The sequence below is a fragment of the Notothenia rossii genome, assembly GCF_949606895.1.
Source record: "Notothenia rossii genome assembly, chromosome: 5".
Lineage (NCBI taxonomy): Eukaryota > Metazoa > Chordata > Actinopteri > Perciformes > Nototheniidae > Notothenia > Notothenia rossii.
In genome coordinates, this window is record NC_136903.1 from 64,248,731 (window position 1) to 64,268,050 (window position 19,320).

At 42.6% G+C, this 19,320-nt stretch overlaps 1 protein-coding gene across 4 annotated transcripts in view; it reads right to left on the minus strand.

The window, feature by feature from the left end:
- Positions 1-19,320, minus strand: part of ephb2b (eph receptor B2b) — a 131,002-nt gene that overhangs the window by 36,868 nt on the left and 74,814 nt on the right. For all 4 annotated transcript variants that reach the window (XM_079680942.1, XM_079680940.1, XM_079680941.1 and 1 more), the window contains exons 4-5: positions 2,701-2,856; positions 188-523 (exon numbers count right to left, since the gene is read on the minus strand). In XM_079680942.1, the coding sequence (XP_079537068.1) occupies positions 188-523; positions 2,701-2,856 (492 nt within the window). The remainder of the gene's footprint in view (positions 1-187; positions 524-2,700; positions 2,857-19,320) is intronic.

Sequence of the window (19,320 nt, forward strand, 5' to 3'; positions counted from 1 at the left end):
AAACCGACTCGCTGGAGGTCCATGCACTGTGCATTATGTGCTTGTAGAGGAACGAGTGTGATGAAGAGGTATTGTAGAGGGCATGAGCGACAAAGGAGCAATACAGAAATAGACGATGTGAAAACTAATGTTGAGAAGAGCACATGGGGACTTTAAAGTGTAGAAAAAGACAGATGGGCCCACTTACCAGCCTGGTTAGTGGTGATGTTGACTGAGGAGTACTGAGGGGAGTACGGGCTCTGGTCTGACACGCCGTTGACAGCCTGCACCTCGAATGTGTACTGCGTGTGGGCCAGCAGCTCACTGATGTAGACCCGAGGCTCTGTCAGGCCCAGCTGACGGGGCTGGAACTGGACGTTGTCCCCGCAACGGGTGCAGCCTCCACGGCCTCCACCACAGCTCTTGCAGATGATGTTGAAGACGACGTCCTCGCGGCCCCCCGAGTCCCGGGGAGGTATCCACTCCAGCATCACGGAGGTTTCATTCACGCTGGAGATGACGGTCTGTGGAGCTGAGGGGACGGCTGGAAAACACAAGAGAGTTTGGAGTAAGCACTTAAGCATAAAAAACAATACATAGATAGCTTGGTAACTGATCTCTTGGTCAACTGAAGTGTCACTACAGGGAACACTACAAATATTTATCAGTAGTGGAATAAGTACATGACCTTTGATCTAGGTTGAAGTAGAAATAGTCAGTTGTAAAAATACTGTGCTGCAAAAAAACTGCATTCAAAATCTTACTTAAGTAAAAATATAAATATATTGGCATATAAACATACTTAGTTATGTTACTTTGTTAAGCCCATTTGAGAACCATGTATATTTAATTACTTATTAATATTATTGATGCATTATTGTGTGTATAGCATCTGGTAACAAGGGACACACATTTTGTGTATAAAACTAAAGAAAAGTACAAGTACCCCAACATAAAATGTAAGTGCAGTACTTGAGTAAAATAACTTAATTTTTTTCCAAAAATATCGACTTTTTCCCAAAATATCAACTTTAAGATATCCAAAAACTACCGAAAAGTGTTTATTGTTTAGCTTTCTAGTATCATTGTGTTTTCCTTGGTAAGTTTTGCTACTGGGGGAAAATGTCTCATTTAGAAAGTATTTTGAATTCTTCTAATTATACGAGAGATATTGTGTTGTTTACTTGATGGCGTTGAAGGCATAATTACCGACTACTTAAATAACACAGGAGGAGCGGAAAAATCCACAAGCTCTGTAACACACTATAGCTTCCTATAGACGTCTGAGCTGACTGCGTTCCAATCTGGCAGCGCCTCTTCCCCCGGGATGCACATTTACACTCTCTCATTTTCCATGCTGGTGTCCACTTTGTCAAGTGTTTTCTTAACATCTATTCCTGACAACTTTCTCCTGGAGCATCGTATAGAGTTACTGCCGCGGAGAGGAACCTAATGTTTCTCCTATTGAGACATTCTTAGCAGCTAGGCATTACCGGGGGGAAACTTTCCACATGGGGCTGCATGTTGAGTGACAGGGCAAACAAACAAACAATGAGAAGTGTTTATCTTTTACAACCATGTGCACCTAATTATGGAAGTCGTACCCTGCAGGACTAATGAGATAAAGAGTTCTACTCCGCCCACAGCATCCTACATTCTGAATCGATCACTTCTTATTTAACCCATTTTAATTGGCAGCAATTAACAGATCTCCGGCTTTGGAAGGAAGCCTGTTGGAAGTGCCCTTCTTGGTGTCTCTTGAAACATGGAAACATAACTCCTCCTTGGCTTCTCTTTCTTGGGGAGGAGGACTAATATCCCCCCCCATTAGCTGGCGGGGCCGCTCTGATGGGGCCATTCCCTTGCTTTAATCAGGCCGGACCCTGCTGCGCTTAATACGGGTGACGTGACGCCGCTGCTTTCTCATTCACAACAGCTGCTCGACTCCCAGAGCCAGGCTTATGCAAATCTCCTTTGTTGGAGACCATCAAATCGTTTCCCTCCTCTCTTCCTTTCAACAGGCAGAGAGGGAGAGTGAGGAAAAAACACTACCACAACGTTGAAAGGAGATTTTTTTTTTCTCACTCACCCTTGTTTTGTTTTAGTTAGACCACGCTCTATGCACAGAATCTTTCTCACATACACACAACCCCTCTCAAATTGCCTCTCCTTCTTCGTTCCTTTCCCTCACATTTTTACCCCTCCCTCCTTCACTTTTTTCTTTGGTCTATCCTTCCGTCTCTCCTTCTCTTTCTCAACCTCTGTGTCAGCTTCAAATTCAAATTCAAATTCAAACAGCTTCATTGGCATGACAAGAGAGCGTCTCGCCCAGGCTCATTCTCCGTGCCTGCCCCCTTCACAAAGCTCCGTGCCCGGCCCAGTAACCCCAGGTCTGGCTTGGAGTACGGCCTGTGTGATGTTGAGGAGGGGGCAGCCGAGCCTTGTGTGTCGGGTCAGATCTGTGGACAGCAACACTATGGGCATGTCAGCGTCCTGTTCGCGTGAGGGACAGCTCTGACAGGGTTTCTCTGTTTGCAGTTACACAGACGACCACTGTCCTTTGATCCTGGGGCTCATCTGCTTGCGGGTGTGAGATGTGTATGTGTCAAAGGGTTCATATTTAAAATCAAAGGCTTTGTGGGTTACGCATTCATGCCTGTGGGCTTTGTGTGTTTGTGTGGAGTGCAAGTTCACACATAACAACCTCAACACTATACGTACTTGTGCAGGGCATCTGGAGAGGGTCTGAGTCGGTGCGGTAGTAACCGTTGCGGCAAACGCAGTTCATGGCGCCTTCGCTGGTGGTTCGGCTGTTGATGGGGCACTGCAGGCAGGGTTCGTCTTTCTGAGTCGGCTTGAAGAAGCCCGACGGACAGCCTGAAAGAGAGAAAGATAGGTATGGGAAGTGTATAGAATGAAAAATCATATGAAAAAGATTCATATATGACACAAGTTGGACAATTGGGGTTTTGATGAAATGTAAGGTGTTAGGCCTTGACATTTTTTTGTATCATTCACTTAATGATTTTGTCCAGAGAATCAGGAATTAGAGCAAACATTTTCAGAATCCAAGAAATTGCTTTTTAATTTGAAGAAAATACAAAACGAGAAAAGATATTCAATCTATATAAATAGAAAACACATGTTCTGTTATGCGTCATGTTATGTTTAACTCTGTCAATCGACCAATAAACTATTCATTTGATCAATTTGGCACTAAAAGTGTGTCAACCGTATAATGGGCAGAAGGGTAAATGTATTAGCCTGTGTATACTGTATGTACCATCATCACATCTGATACCTCTTCATTAGTGCATGTCTATAGGTCCTGTGTGTGTGTGTGTGTGTGTGTGTGTGTGTGTGTGTGTGTGTGTGTGTGTGTGTGTGTGTGTGTGTGTGTGTGTGTGTGTGTGTGTGTGTGTGTGTGTGTGTGTGTGTGTGTGTGTGTGTGTATGGGTGTTTGTATTTCAGGCCTATGTGTGTCATTTGTCAAATAACATCAGAGTGAAAAACTACATTTCAGATTAATAAAGGTAATCTCAATCTTAATCTTACATTCTTATGATATTTCTTCTATATTTTAAGCACTTTACCTCAACCTAGTATGACTTTACAGTACAAGACAAGCACTCATGTGAGCACATTTCAAAACAACACAGTAAACACAGACCACGGGTCCCAACATATATCATTGGAATCCAACATATATATGTACCACAACACAGCAGTGATGCCTTGCATGTGAGGGCAACTCTCTGCAGATATGCTAATATGGCAATACGTTGTAAGTTTGCTTTGAATTATTCACCATGCTCCAGTTGCTTGAGAAATCTTGGAAGTGCCCTGCATTCTGTTAAGAGCCCTTTTAAGCAACTGAGGAAACATGGAAGGAGAGTTACATTCATGATAGAGACGATGATGACCTCACACACCATTTGTGTATCCGCCCGTGTGTGTGTGTGTCAAAGGCTGTATGAGAGGTAAATCTGTTTGTGCGTTGCCATCCGTTATGACTGTGATAAACAAACTAACTTCTAAGAACTCCCCTTATCTGCCTAAACCTTCAAAGCTAAAAACAACCTGTTTTTCAGCGTTTGCACCTGCATCATGTCAAATGATTGTTCTTTTGTATTATTTTATAGGGCTTTTTGCCTTTTTTTCAGAAAGTAGAGAGACAGTAAAAGGGAGATAGGGGGGAGGACATTCAGCAATGGGCCCCCGGGTCAGATTTGTACTAAAAACTGAGCTTAAGTACACGGGGCGAACGCTCTAGCAGGTGATCTAGCGCCTCAGAAGAGAGCTTCTTTTTTTATGTTGGGCCAAAGCAGCTGTGGTTTTGCTCGAGGTAATCCAGTTCCCACCTGCCGTACCGTTGAAGGAGAAAATACAGAATGTGTTGAGAAAGAGGTGTTGGAAGTACAGTAACATGAACAATTCACACAGGGGACACACTGCATATCTGAAGTGAAAAACCCCTCAGGTCGGACAGTGCTTTTGTTTTTCTTCACTGTAAGACCGGAAGAATGTATTGATTCTGAGGAAAAACGCTTTCCTACTGCATCTCTATCATCGTTAAGTTAAGTTTAATTTCAATTTCAATTCACAATGAAATCTGATTTTGAAGATTGGTCTCACTCAATATGGAAAAAGTGTTCTGTATTTGTTTTTAAAAAGTAATACTACATGACTGGTTTATACATTGTAAAGCAGTAAAAATACAGACACTGTTTCGTTCTGAAGCCATACAGGCAATTACAACTCAACTGTAACATCTGGCAGACGGAAACATCTGCAGCTGCAACTCCCATTTAAACAAGGCCAAATCATAAGGTGGAATTAATCCAGGTCCTATCCCAATGTTTAAATTAGACAGACACATCTTTGGACTAACAGATGCTTAAAGCAGGGGCTCTTTTTTTTCACCTGAAAGTATATTACCCAGTGCCATCACCTCCTAAATCTGGTCATTACATTTCATTTAAAACAGAAAGCAATGGACAGATACAGTATGTTTCTGTAGTTTCTAAAAGTTTATTAATCTAACTGTCTCTTTAAATCAACTCAACTTGCACAGTTTGTACATGTCGTTCACTCGCACATGTATACTGTATATATCATTATCTTCACTCATTTCTGTATGTATTTAAATTAAGCTGATCAGTGTTTTAAGTTATCTTATTGTTATTCTTTAATCATACTGTTACTTACATGTTTATTTGTATTCTTATTATCATATGGGGACTGTCCTGTGTTTCACTTTTATTCTGTTGCTGCTTAAATAAACATCCACATTTATTTTTAGTAAATTGTGCCTCTGTGTCATGTTTAGATGCTTAAATGTTCAAGCCCAGTCTGCACTGATTGGTTAGCTGGTCGGCTCTGTTGTATTCGCCCCTAAGCCTATGACGTACAATGTGTTGGAGTGCTAGCCAATAGAAGCGCAAGTGTAACATAGTGATGTCACAAAGAATCCAATCGAAGCATTTCAGGCAGAAAAGCCAATATAACACATTACACGGAAGGGGAAAACACAAAAAAGCTAAATAGGGTCCCTTTAAATATACACCAACATTGTTTAATATGGTCGCATAAATCATATTGCTTCAGAGTGGAATGGTAAAAAAAAAATCCACTAATACAGTTTGCTTGAAAGAGAAGCTGTTTTTAGTCAATGAAATTGTGTCAAGCATCTTTCACTTGTGACGGTGAACCATTTAAATCATACTTTTATATTTATGCAAAACAATTCAGGTGGGCCTTTAAGTTGCGAAGGAGTTTGTTGTCTTTGTAACATTATCACAGATGCCAGTGGCAGGAAGATTTATTCAAAAATAAACCTAAAGTAATCTTAAAGATCTCCTCAGTTAGTATTAGCTTTGACATGTTGTTCTTCTTCCATGATTGATGGGGGGAAAGGCTTCGGGTACAGAGCGAAACATGAGGCCTGGACATTCACATTGCCAGTCAACGGGCTCTGTGAATGAGGCCCAGGCAACAGCTATGTGGGGAATTGGGATCGAACCTCTGCGCGACACACACACACACACACACACACACACACACACACACACACACACACACACACACACACACACACACACACACACACACACACACACACACACACACACACACACACACACACACACACACACACACACACACACACACACACACACACACACACACACACACACACACACACACACACACACACACACACACACACACACACACACACACACACACACAGGTCTATGGGAGCACGGCGCTCTGAGGAGCAGCACCAAAGGAAAGGGTATAAAGAGGTAGTGAAGGAGAGAGGAGAAGTGAACAAAGAGAGGAGAGGTGGGCAGAGGCTGTTGGGGAGTTTTTCAGCCAGGGAATTCAGTGTTTCTGTGCCCACAGTGATTGTGTGTGCTGCAACAGTATGCAGACTGTGCATAACAATCACTTTAAAATGTGCATAGGGACAAGAATGAATGACTCAAATTGATTAGCGCCTATAAAGCCCCATGATGCCTTGCTTCCACAGTGTTTGTTTTTAAATATGCTGTTGTGACTGTTGGATGGCACACTGGTGGTGGGCGATGCAAATTTCTCCCGCCATGCAACAAACATCTATTCTATTGTCAAATGTAAATCAGTTTATGTCATGAATAATAAAAAACCTTTTATTTTTATAAATGTTGGACATATTTTTGCCATATTTGGACAATTTAAGAGAAAATCAACTATACACTTTGAAATCATCCTCCATACTGATAATCTTAGTTTACAAATCCTAAATAGTATGGAGGGTCAAATTCCAATTATAATTTGTGGTTTATCTAATGTTTTTTCTTTTTAAATTGTGTGCTTTGTCATGTATGTCTTGTTTAGTACTTTAAATGTTTCTTCCTTCAAAATATAACACCTAAATGTCTTTTGAAATACAGTATTGACAATTAAGTATTGGAAAGTAAAAGCATTGTTTGCCATCTACAGTATAAGGCTTTCTCATATGCTTCCTAGTAAAACAATGAACAAAGTATATGCAAAAACCATCCTGTCCTAGTTCAAGAGGACAGTACTATATGTCTTGGCATGCCTCCCCACTCTGCCATGGTCATTATATAGGGGAAATATTTGGGGAATTTCCACTTTATACCCGGATGACAGATTTGAAGGGTTGCAAAGTTGTCTGGTGTCGGATGTAGAGAAGCAGAGACGTGGAAAGCTGTGATTAAAAAACAGATCAGAGCTTTAATTCCCCACCTCCCCGCCTGCCCAGCTTGCTGCTGTTGAGCTGTTTGATCACCATCCTGGCAGACTTTCTCAACATGCGAGGAGCTGAAGGCTGCTTTTTTGGATGATTCCTCTAACTTTAGATATCTGCCTGGCAAGGAGAGTTAATTACCACAAGAATATTCATCGACAACAGCTCCTCTGTTGTTCATGCTTCCTATACTTGAACAAAAACACATAGCGCTGTTGATATAATTAATCAATCATCAAGGAAACATGCCACGTTTCGCTACGAATCTCTAGGGGCTCTAGGGATTTTGGAACTGGGACAAACAATGAAATGTGGCAATAAGTCAAGAACAAAGGCCACACAGAAAAGCTTTTGGGGAATTTATAAACACTTCAGAATCAATTTAGTGGCAGTCGTGTCAAAAGGTCCAGATCACCTCAAATTGTTTCCAGAGACACTGCAGGCACACTCAGTATTAAATCTTCTTTTTGAAAAGCAAATAAAATCTCATGTCAGTGGGGTGAGATATTTTTGTTCCCAATGTTGTTTGATGGTTTATAAACCAAGTGTTACATTACTTTAATCTAATACTTAAACCTTCATCTGAATAGTACCTCCCCCTCACACATTCCAAGACCCCAGCTGCTTGTGTCTGTCTACGTTTATGACTTTTAATAATATATAGGGACATAAAGGGCTCTAATTAGAGGTTTTAGCTACACACACTGAATAAAAATAGTCCTGCAAGAGTGGTGAGAGGCGAGTCGCTGCGCAAGGGTGCTAGTCAATTTTTACAGCAGGTAATTTTCTGGTTGTTTCAAAGGTTTCCTGAATATTACAGCCTGAGAGATTTATTGCACGTTGAAGCAAGACCTGCAGCCAAAACCAGCTGAATCCTACAAGGCGTGTGTGTGACTGTTTGTGTGTGAGAAGAGAAGAGGAACACACAAAGAGAGACACACAAGCAGACAAAAAGGGAGTGTTGTTTTTTCAGTGGCGATGCAGATGACGTGACAACACTGAAAACACTCGTTGTGATTTTGGCTCCTCTGACCAAATTCAGCAGTCACATGCACACACATAGCACATCCTGAGAGGCCAAACAAGGGCATTTGACATTTCCATCATGGCTGCCTGGCCATGTTGCATGCTGTTAATCATACCTAGACAATGTGACTGATACAAGGTATTCCAGTAACAGTGAGTCAAAAATGATAGTGTTCAACATATATTATGACAGAATGTGTTGGTATAATGTGTGTGCCTTAAAGGGCCCTATTACGCTTTTTGGGGTTACAAAGGCTAAAATCCCAAAGTTTCTCTCCCACACAGTCAAAGGATAGGTCATATGCAGTTTCGCATTAAAGATTAAATAATTCATGATCAATAAGATCTAATCAAATCCATTATTTAATGTCTCAGGCAAAGAGCCTGAGTACAAATGTCAAACAAGTTAAACAATTAACCACATTGATTTTAACTGATTAAATTAAAGCATATTGTTATTTGGTATTAGCTTGGGGTATAAAGCAGCCACATTTTTAAGGAGAAACAACTTTTAAAGAATAGGTGCTGCTGGATTATATTAGCTCTATATTTGTTCTCATTTTAACTGACTATAAAAAAAGAGGAAATCAGGTTTAAGAATTTTTTTTATTTTTTGAATGTGTAACCCAACACATACCCAGCCTCTTTCACCCACCATCTCTCATCTGCAGCACCCGACAGAGAGACTCTTTGTCCAGCAGTCTGGGTGCATCACAGCAACAACAGCACCCCCCCCACCCCGGTTTCCCCTGTTCCCCCTTTTCAGGATCAAACCCGCCCTCCCCCAAAAGTGTTTTATTTAATGAACACACCATTAAAGAAGAGACAAGGGAGACAAAGACAGACAAGGTGTATGTGTGTGTGTGTGTGTGTGTGTGTGTGTGTGTGTGTGTGTGTGTGTGTGTGTGTGTGTGTGTGTGTGTGTGTGTGTGTGTGTGTGTGTGTGTGTGTGTGTGTGTGTGTGTGTGTGTGTGTGTGTGTGTGTGTGTGTGTGTGCTGTTCAGGGTGTGAAAGAGAAAAGGCTGGAGGGGTAAAAAAAAATCAGAGGTGCTAGGTTTTGTAAGCACAGCAGGAAAAAGTGCTGAAAGCAGTGAAAACGGCCAGCGTCAGAGGGATATTGTGTGTGTGTGTGTGTGTGTGTGTGTGTGTGTGTGTGTGTGTGTGTGTGTGTGTGTGTGTGTGTGTGTGTGTGTGTGTGTGTGTGTGTGTGTGTGTGTGTGTGTGTGTGTGTGTGTGTGTGTGTGTGTGTATGTGTGTGTGTTCATGCTGGGTATTTCCCTGTATCCCATTGTGACCAAAGAGGCCGCTACAGTGTACACGTTTGGGCCTCTATTTGCTCTGGTGCTGCCTGTAAAAACTATTTATACGAACCACTGCAGGGATAGATCAGAGGCTATCATAAAGAGAGTGCTTCTTTTACAAGGTAGACCACTGTTCCTCAGAGGAGAACAATTAGATTAAGACGACCTGTTTGGTTCTTGCAGTTGTTTTCTCATTACCTCTACTTTCCTGCAACCACAACTACAGACCGTCGGCCTTTGAACGGGTCACATCTAAGTAGAGCGTAACCTTGTGAAACGACAGTCATGGCCACAGATTAACCAGAGGAGAACAGCCACGAGTTGTGTGTCTGTTCCATGGGAGCGAGGACAAGTCAGCCTGTACCCCCCCTCCCTCTCGGACTTCCATGGGGAACACAAGCTACCACTGTTTGCAACACAGGGTCTCCGCAATTCAATTAGGACCACAGTCCTTCTCGCAGTCTAATTCAATCAGGCTTGTGTGAAAGCTATTAGACAACTGGCATTTGCTTCACCCCGCACACACTGGCACACAAATGAGATATTAATTTCTCCCTCAGGTTTCCATGTCTGGTGCAATTAACAGGTCTGGGACTCTGCGTGGCTCCTCACACAGTAATGCAGGACAGTGCCAGGGAGTGAGGGTGACCACTGGCGACCTACAAGGTGTAAATCAGGCTGCTCGCAGACTCAAGGAGAATCAGGGTCATTTCAATGGGTTATTTTCCAGGAAATGTTCAACATTTGAGGGAAGCACCGCAGCTTTACTAAATCATTGTAATAAGTAACTAGTCAAAGGACTTTATGGGCTTGTATGGAGGGGGGGAACATTGCTACCGGTTATTTTAATGATTAGGTTCTATTCTTTACTCCATTAACTTTAGTGGCAAATCTCAAGCTGGGAAAAACGCCCAAAATCAACGCCCAGCTTTTTCATAAAAGTGTGATCTGTTTAAGTGCCTCGAAACACTTTAAGTACATGTTTACTAATCTAGGGATTTGTCATACAAGCATTAATACCTTACTGTGTGAATGTGTATTTGTGTACAGTACAGCTCCTGTGTGTCTTGGGGTATGGGAGGACAGGAGGATGATTGGGAAGTTACTTTTTTTCTCAATGTCCCTCAGCATTTTTGCTCTAAGCTGCATCTCCTCTGCAGTTGTCACAGAGCTCACCCCCCCCCCCCCCAGCAGGCCCAGATTAGCTGGAAATGTGGGACACCTGGGAATGAGCACTGAGGGCGCTGGGTCCTCAGGAGGGCTCGGGCTCAAAGACACACAAACAGGAAATGTACCTCCTAAACAGGACATTGCACCTAAAAGATCATAAACACACACACATACCTAGAGCTCATTTAATTGCATCTTCTTCGGACACATATACCAACACATAAATAAGTAGGGACCATAAAGAAGAAAGCCGCTAATAAACTCCATCTGGCCAATAGCCAGAGGACAGTTTCAGCTCATACAGCAGGGGCTTAACCTCACACATGTGGCATGTATACAAGGCTCTCCATCACAAAGTTTGCTATTTACAAGGACAAAAAGAAATGTGGAGCACTGTTCAGCATGTAAGTAGCGGCTTAAAATACTCCACAGGAAATATTATTCATGCAACAACTGGTATAAATTAATTTCCCACTAACTGACCTTATTTCTAATTATCTCCTTAACACTAGCCATAAATAACACCAGGGAGCAACACGGCATATAGTGTGTGAAATTCTACCCTATTTTTGTGAAATATGACGCATATACTGTACACATGTATTAAGGCAATACGGAAGAGGATTAGGGCCACATCTGCATTTCTCTGTGAGATCTGACCAAAAGTGAATATTTTGGAGTTTGGGAGGGATACAAAGTCACATCATGTCTGCTTGTTTTCCAACCAGCAGTCCAATACCCAAATATATAACGTAAACAATGATTCCAAACAGAGAAAACCTTCAAATTTTCTTTTTTGAGAAGCAGGAAGTTACTAATCTGGATAAATACCTTAAATTATCATTTATTTAATTAGGTACTTAATCTATTGCTGATTGCCTAATCAATGATTTGCTTCAGTCATGTAACAGCACGTTGGTTTGTGCATCCACTCAGTCCACCACCTTGCTTACTGAACACTGACTGCACATAGTGCCTCATTCCCATGTGGCAGTTGTTAGTTTCTTGAATCAAACAACGCTGGCAGAGTGGCCCTCTGTTCAAGACCACAATGCTCTCATGATGATCATCAGGTCATAAATACCAAAGGAGAAAGAAAAGTCGGTGAAAACTATCTTAACCACAGTATTTCCATACCGTCTGATAACTACCATCTGTCAATAGAGGAGGAAGCAGAGATGAAAGGAGAGTATCACTGGAGCCATGCATGCAGCACTGTAATAACGTCTGGAATTTTCACTGCGCTCCCTTTTTTTTCTCTTTTCCCGCTTTCTTTTCAGCACACGGGTATAAAAAAGAGGCAAGAATGGTGAAATTACAGGCATCTGAGCCAACGCATACACACACAGGGTAGGAATATGAACAAGGCTGGTGGGCGGTTGTGGGGACTAAAGCGGAAAGGGTCATTTCATGCCGGCAGATCACTTGACAGCTTGCTCTCCAGAGGATGAAGGGGGTCCAATCAGGTTGCCGGTGGACCCCTTCGGTACACTGGGCTGCAGATGGCTGGGGTGTGGCAGGAGGCGCGTCTCTTTGTCGGCATTAATCTCCATTTAAGATGGCTTGTCAACCTTCAGGACCCACATCACAATGGGCCTAGCTACATCGTATTCCATTAATTGTAATGACAGATCATTACCGGACCTGGAAGATGTCACTTAATGCAAATAATGGTACATAGCTTGTTCCTGGCATGGCTGCTCCTTAATCTGGCCACCAAATGAGCCTCTGTGCTCAGAAGGGGTAATTAATTCAGTCAAATTTTGTGGCTGCTTGCATAAGAGTGGGAATTAGCAGATGTATGCATGGTGTTCAGTGGATACAAAATAGCCTGAACCAAATTAATTCAGCACAATCATTTCCTGTAACGATTTAGAATGAATTGCCCCGCGGCGCCTAATTTAGGATAGCTTGATTAAACCAAATCACATCCAGGTTGTGTTTTAAAATGTGAAATGTTTTTACACAATAATAGCCTTTTCTTAAAATAAACCTTCCAGCACCAGCCCAGTGATGGCATCCATCTTTGTGGGGGGTTGCGTAACGTTCTTCTCCCCCACACAAAGGCAGATTGGCATTATTTAACAGTGCATGCAAGCTGAAGGGAGAGACACCGAGTGTCAGTTCTTATGCCTGTAGGGCTACAGTGTTGTTCATGAAGGGGGTGGGGGACACCTGTCTGCTCTTCTACATCCGCGCCTGAATTGATGAACACTGTTTAAAATTTGATACAAGTAGGAAATGAGGGGAGCGATCAGATGTCAGAGTGTTAAGCTGTCATTGTTGAGGCAAACAAAAGAATGGGGACATCCTCCATTCACCCTCATGATGGGAACACGTCACATGCTGCACCGCAGGACACATTCCTTGTAAACACCCACCTATGTCAAGATTGTACAGTGGATACAATGATGAGTTCCTTCCTCGAAAAACATCCAATTTCCCCCATGTGGGCAGTCGCTCACATTCATTCGACATTACTCATCCTCTATAGAACAGCTCTCTGAGCCTGCGATTCATACATTTATTTTAAGGCGATTGCATAGAGGACTGTGTTTACAGTGTATCCTCTCCCAGACACGTGGATCGATGTGTCAGAACACTTTATGAGTTTTGACTGGGGCTGTCAGTGCATCGGCCCTCCAAACCCCCAAATGCGCCCTTTTCTCAAGGACAGCTAGTTGCTAGGGAAACAGGAGCCATTTCCATGTAAGGCAGCTTCCTCCCCGCTCCGTTCCGCAGCCTGCACCCGAACCTCAGCGCCCCAATCACAGCCTCAGAGTGCTGATGACAGCGGGACTCGGTGGAGGGAAGCCGCATGATGCGAGGTGGAGGGTGTGAAAAGAGGTGGGAAAAGGTAGAGGATGGATAGAAGAGTAACGAATGCAGGGTAAATAACCTCAGTGACCTGCTGAACACATACACTGGATAGGTCTGGAACTCACATGATTGTCTTGGCGGAGATAAGAAGCAATATAGGATGAATTACGCTGCCGTGAAATAAACAGCCTGTTAAAGTTGCCTGACTGTTGCTCATGCTGGTTTCAATCTTCCCTATCTGGTCCAGCAGCCAGCACTTTTCTGCCCAACGTATCAGCCCCATACTGGCCGACACAGGTGAGACGAAAGCAGGGAGCAGAGCGGGAGTAATAGTAGTGGTGTTTGCAAACGGGGGAAGAGGGGGGGCGTGTGGGCCGTCCTTTGTGCCTGGAGGCAGATGTAGGAAATAGCTGACAGAGGCAATCACTAGTCTGCATTTGTGTGTGTCCTTCCGTGTGTCTGTATTTGTATAGGACAGCACAGAGAGCAAGAGAGGGTAAGAGAGACAGAGGAGAGAGAGGAGAGAGAGGGGGGAGAATGAGGGGGGGGGCTTTACTAGGGTCCAAACAAAGGCAGCAAGCGGCAGCTCCAAGCTCAGTGACAGAGGCTCCCCAAGGTGCAGCTTAGCTGATGGACAGGTGGCATAAAGGGGCTGCATGTTGTCCAGTCAGTAGGGACAAGAGGGGTGTCACAGGAAAATAGGGGAGGAAGGAAGGGAAAAGTGTGGGGGGGGGGCATTGCAAGGGGCAGCTGGTGCTGAATCCTGTCAATGTCCCTGTGTAACCCTCCAATGCACATATACACAGAGCACAGAGCACACACACAGATAAACAGTACCCTGAGCTGGACTGTGAGTATCGTGTTCACAGGATGGATTGTTTAACTCCATCCGTCTCTCCCTGGAGTGTGTTTATTAAAGATTATATATATTATTCTGACCACGAGCATTTAATGAGGCAGCAGGGAGTCTGAGTGAATTCTATTATCCATTTGATCTGCAAGAAAGAAAAACAGCAGCTGTAATGCGCCTATTTCACACGCATGAATGAATCGGAGAAACACTTATCATAAGAATCACAGTGCTTGAGTATAAAAAAAGTAAATCAGTATTTTAAAGAACATTTTTATTGTATCGCGTTCTTTCAATAGCTAGAGGATATATTGTTTATAAAAACAAACGCCAGTTTTGGCATCACCATTTGCAAAGGGCTCGGAGTGAAACTAGGTGAAAGTGTGCCACTCAGGCTGTGGTGAATTCTCGGATCATGTGACAGGAATCAGGCTTGCTTGTCAGATGGATAATAAGCTCATTCAAGCCGTGACATGCCACGGTAGACTCTAAAAGAGGATTTCCCCTGATACCATGACTCAAAGATGCAACCTGAAGGGATTAAATCACACATTTGTTAACATGCACACACAAAACTGCTCCCCTGCAACATTACACCTGCGCCTGAAAGGGCTGGTATTGTTGGGAAGAGTTTCATTTGAAGCCTTTAATGGCTGCTATTTAGAGGTGGAACACATTAAATAGCCCAATCATGGCTGCAGAGCGAGGTGGTGGCCCCGGCAAATGTATACTGGGTGAATAGATCGACTAATTAGCCTTTAAATATGTCATTGATTCATCTAAAACAAGGGATCCCTGAGCTATTCATGCGGCTGTGCTGCGTTGTCTCTTCCTCTATGACTACATCCTTAACCCTGATAAAGGAGGGGCTTGGTTGGCTGCTCTCCCTTCCATTTGTCCTAATCAATGGAGGCTGTTCAGCACAGACCCGGGGGGTCAGGGAAATTAAGTACCCAGCTCACACAGAGAGGGATCGGGCCAATGCCGGGGCACGGGGAGGGAAGATAGGCTAAGCCCCGTTACCTTGGTAACTACGCTGCTGCTAAAGTTTTGCGATGTATATTCATTGACTCCAACACTCCTCCCCTTGTTACAGGATGGTTTGCGTGAAAATGGCTGCTCTATAGGAATATTGCCATGTGTGCAGTGCGGTCATCTCTCCCCATTGTAAACACATTCCAAGTATTGATCTCGACATAGAAAGCACTGACATGAGTAATGCATTATTCTCTGCTGCTAGAGACAATGACCTGCTATGATAAAGCTTCAATGGCTTTCTATAATCACAAATAGGTGTCTTTGTATTCTCTTTCACCAAATAACAATACTAGAGATTCATGAGGTTGGTAATACTTTCATAAGGACGTGCAATACTTCCAGAAGATGAAGAATAGATCAATAGAAGTGGCAAATGAATGGTAACCATATGTTTCCTCATCTCATCACATGGTGTAATTGGTATGGCAAAGTATGAATGAGCTAAAGGTACAAAACTGATACAATGTATTTTGGGAAATGTCCAATCTGTTGGATGTCTGTTAGAAATGTAGTTCCTTGTTTCTCTGATTTACACTTTTTACTTGGGACTCATTCCTCAGGCTCTACCAGATGTTGGCAATCTGGACCTCACTGACTGGGACTTAAGGAAAAGAGGAAGCACCAGTTTAATTTTGTTTATTTTTATTTCCTGCCAGACTAACAAAAAGATTTATAATGCTCTTAATGTGATGTTGTAAAGTTATTCTAGCTAAAGCCTGAATGAGTAACGCCATGTGGTAAACTGACTTGTCAGTTTCAATTGTTTGGTTTTAACCACAGTCAATTTAAACCTGTTGTCTTATTGACTGCCTTTTTCGTAAACAGCTCTTCAATTAATTTGCTGGCTCACATCCTGCTAGATTTTAAATAAATACTTAATAGGTGGTGGAGAGTCTCTGGTGAGACCTCCGTGTCAATCATTCTCACTAGTCATACATTTCACACACATATATACTCATATAACCTTAATCTAACCCACCTAGCCTGAAGGCATTGCTTTGCCCTTGGCACGCCTGGGTACATTCCAGTGCTGCATAACTGACATATCCATACAGGCTGCCACATAATATCTTTGACGTTAATGCTTAGGTGCTGAAAAGGTCATTGTAAAATTAAAATGGTTGAATATATGCCTCAACCTTCTGTGGATAGCTACTGTATTTATTCATAAGCTTACATATACATTCAACTTTGCTGTAAACACACACAGATCAGGGTTAGTTCTGTGGCCAGGATAGTTGCCAAATGTTTTTGAAGGTATTGCAGAATTGAGGCAGCTTGGAATGAGTGAGGGCTTGCAAAAGGGAGACTGGCAGATTAGTCTTGAGTTCCTGAAGGCAGCAGGATTATCCCAGGGAGGCTAGTGGGGTCACGTCAGTTGCACTAAGACTAAAATCCCCATCCGTAGCAGACATAGATGAAATGGCATGTGCAAAAAAATCGTTACACATGTTTTAACCTGGCTGTAACACAAGATACAGGTGTGGTTTTCCAGAAACCAAAAACCCAAAGGACCTAAGTGATTTGAGAAACATGAGTGACTTACTGGTTTGGGTTCCCTAAACACTGCTTCAAAGAGATTAGAACAAATGGGGAATGTGCAAAAAGTATTTCAGCAGGACTGGTGCAGACAATGAGAAAATAGGAAGGGCACAAGCACAGTTGGCCTTGCTCTGCTGCATGGAAGTTTGATGAGGAAATTGGAAGGGCATCCATCCAAGACCTTCGATTTGTGGAGTTGGGCCAGCTCTCTTAATCAGAGACATTAGCGATTGATTAAAGAATAATGAAAGTCTTACTTGCAGTCCTCTGTGGTGATTGTTTTTTTATGGTATCTTTCCTTAAATTACATCAACAGACTTTAAATCTGTTCAATCTGGCATGATAAGAATCTGCCCCACTCTTCCTTTAATTTTCACCGTCAATACAGCGAATGGATAAGCTAAATTAACATCAACATACATGTGTCGTTCCTGTGTGAATAGATCAAGTGTTTGATCAGAGGCAATAGGGATATTGAATATGTTTTTTTATGTTCTACATTATGGCTGCTTTGCTAGGTAGAAGACCTATCAAGAATGTGTCCCGTAGGGAATCGCCAGGGGCCACCGAAGAGGTCAAATAACTTCTTATCAGCACCCCAACAGGTTCTGGCCTGACAAGCTCAATTAGCCAGCGTTTGGTGCAGTGTATGAGGGGACCACGCTCTCAGCACGAGGCCCATATCAACAGAACCAGGGAGATGACAGACAAGCCGAGTCCACAAAGGCCTGATTGTGGCAGTGCCTGGAAGGTGGGTGAATGGGTAAAGAGAGAGGAAGGACTTAAGTTCTCAGGGGTTTTGTGATGTGGCTGATAAGAATCTCCCAGCTGAATGACAATGCCACTGTAGAAAGTCTTCTGGATGAAGTACTCCCATTGAGGTCAAAATACTTGAGCATAATAGAAGAGATAAATGAGTTTCAAATGAAAGATTGTTCTATTGAAATCGAGGATATACCGTATCTAATACATTGTTTCCTTTTGCATACTCTAGCATTAACTGACAAAGCCAGACAGCTTGCGGCATGCTTTTGACAGTGCAGCTGTGTTTCTTTTGGAAAAGTGCAAATAGATAAATGGTGAGATGTTTAGGCATGTAACCCGAATGTTTTCAGAAAACAGTGGCCATATTTCTGGATCACAGCTTCCTTGGATGGCACAACAGTGATCATGTTGGTGCCCATGCCTATTGCAACACTATACCGACAGACAACGAAGCGCATTAAAGCTATGATTTCAATCACAGCTAGTCATTCCATATTGGGAAGCCTGCCTGCTGGCACGGCGTGCACACAGATGGAATTCAAGCCATCTTTTGCCAAGCTTGTGTTGGCCCTTTTCCCCATTGCAACACTTTAATAGCAGTGAGGTACAATACTGCGAGTGATGCGCACCTAATCATGCTGTGTGCAGGCCGAGTTCATTCTCATTATCTCAATACTTTGCGACATGTTGAGATAAAAACAACTCCTTGTGGCATAGAAGCGTACACAAACATTAGCTTTAATATTTTAAATATCTAAGGAATTCTTGCGCTGAAAATGTGTTTACTCGTGTAGCCAATAAGCCATCATGAATAAGCTTAGTTTCCCTAGTTAACACACAACAAAACAGTTTTGATGAACACTTTTTTGAGGGAATAGTTGTTGTACTTGCTTTGTTCATTTATTGAACCATCTTAAATAGGGTTCTATTTCCAGCGTGCAAGACGTGTATGGAGGCTGTGGGTGTAGATCAGTCAAACAAACAGAAAAAAGTGACTCCAGTCTCAAGGCCTTTCACCCAGGAGACTGTATGTGTCCAACAAAAAGCAAATGTCATGAAAAAAAATCATGATATTTTTTGGTTTTTCTGCCTTAAAGTAGACCTATTATGCTATATTGGAAAAATATATTGTAGGGCCATACCTATACAAAACATGTCTGTAAATTGTTTTGCTTAAAATACCAAACAGTTCACCCATTGTAGCCATGCTTCATACTGCTCATACCCCTCTTTTGCAGCCCTGTTAGAGAAGCGCGGATTTTGGGTCCTTAGCTTGAAAACAAAAAAAAGAGGAGGCGGAGCTAATGCCTGATCAGAATTCTACCGGAGATAAAGTTAAATTTGGTTGTGACAAAACGCCATCCTGTTCTAAACCACATCAAAGATTATTTCTGAAACAGTATGGAGCTCAAATGCTTTTTCTCTTGCGGGTTTATCACAAGGTGAGTTCCTTTTTTTATTTCCTGCTTTTTAAACACAAGTGCTCTCCAGTACAGGTTAGCTCTGAGTGTTAGTGAGGCTTGCTAATGTAAACAAAGATGAGATTACGTCCAAAACACGTCAGGCATTGT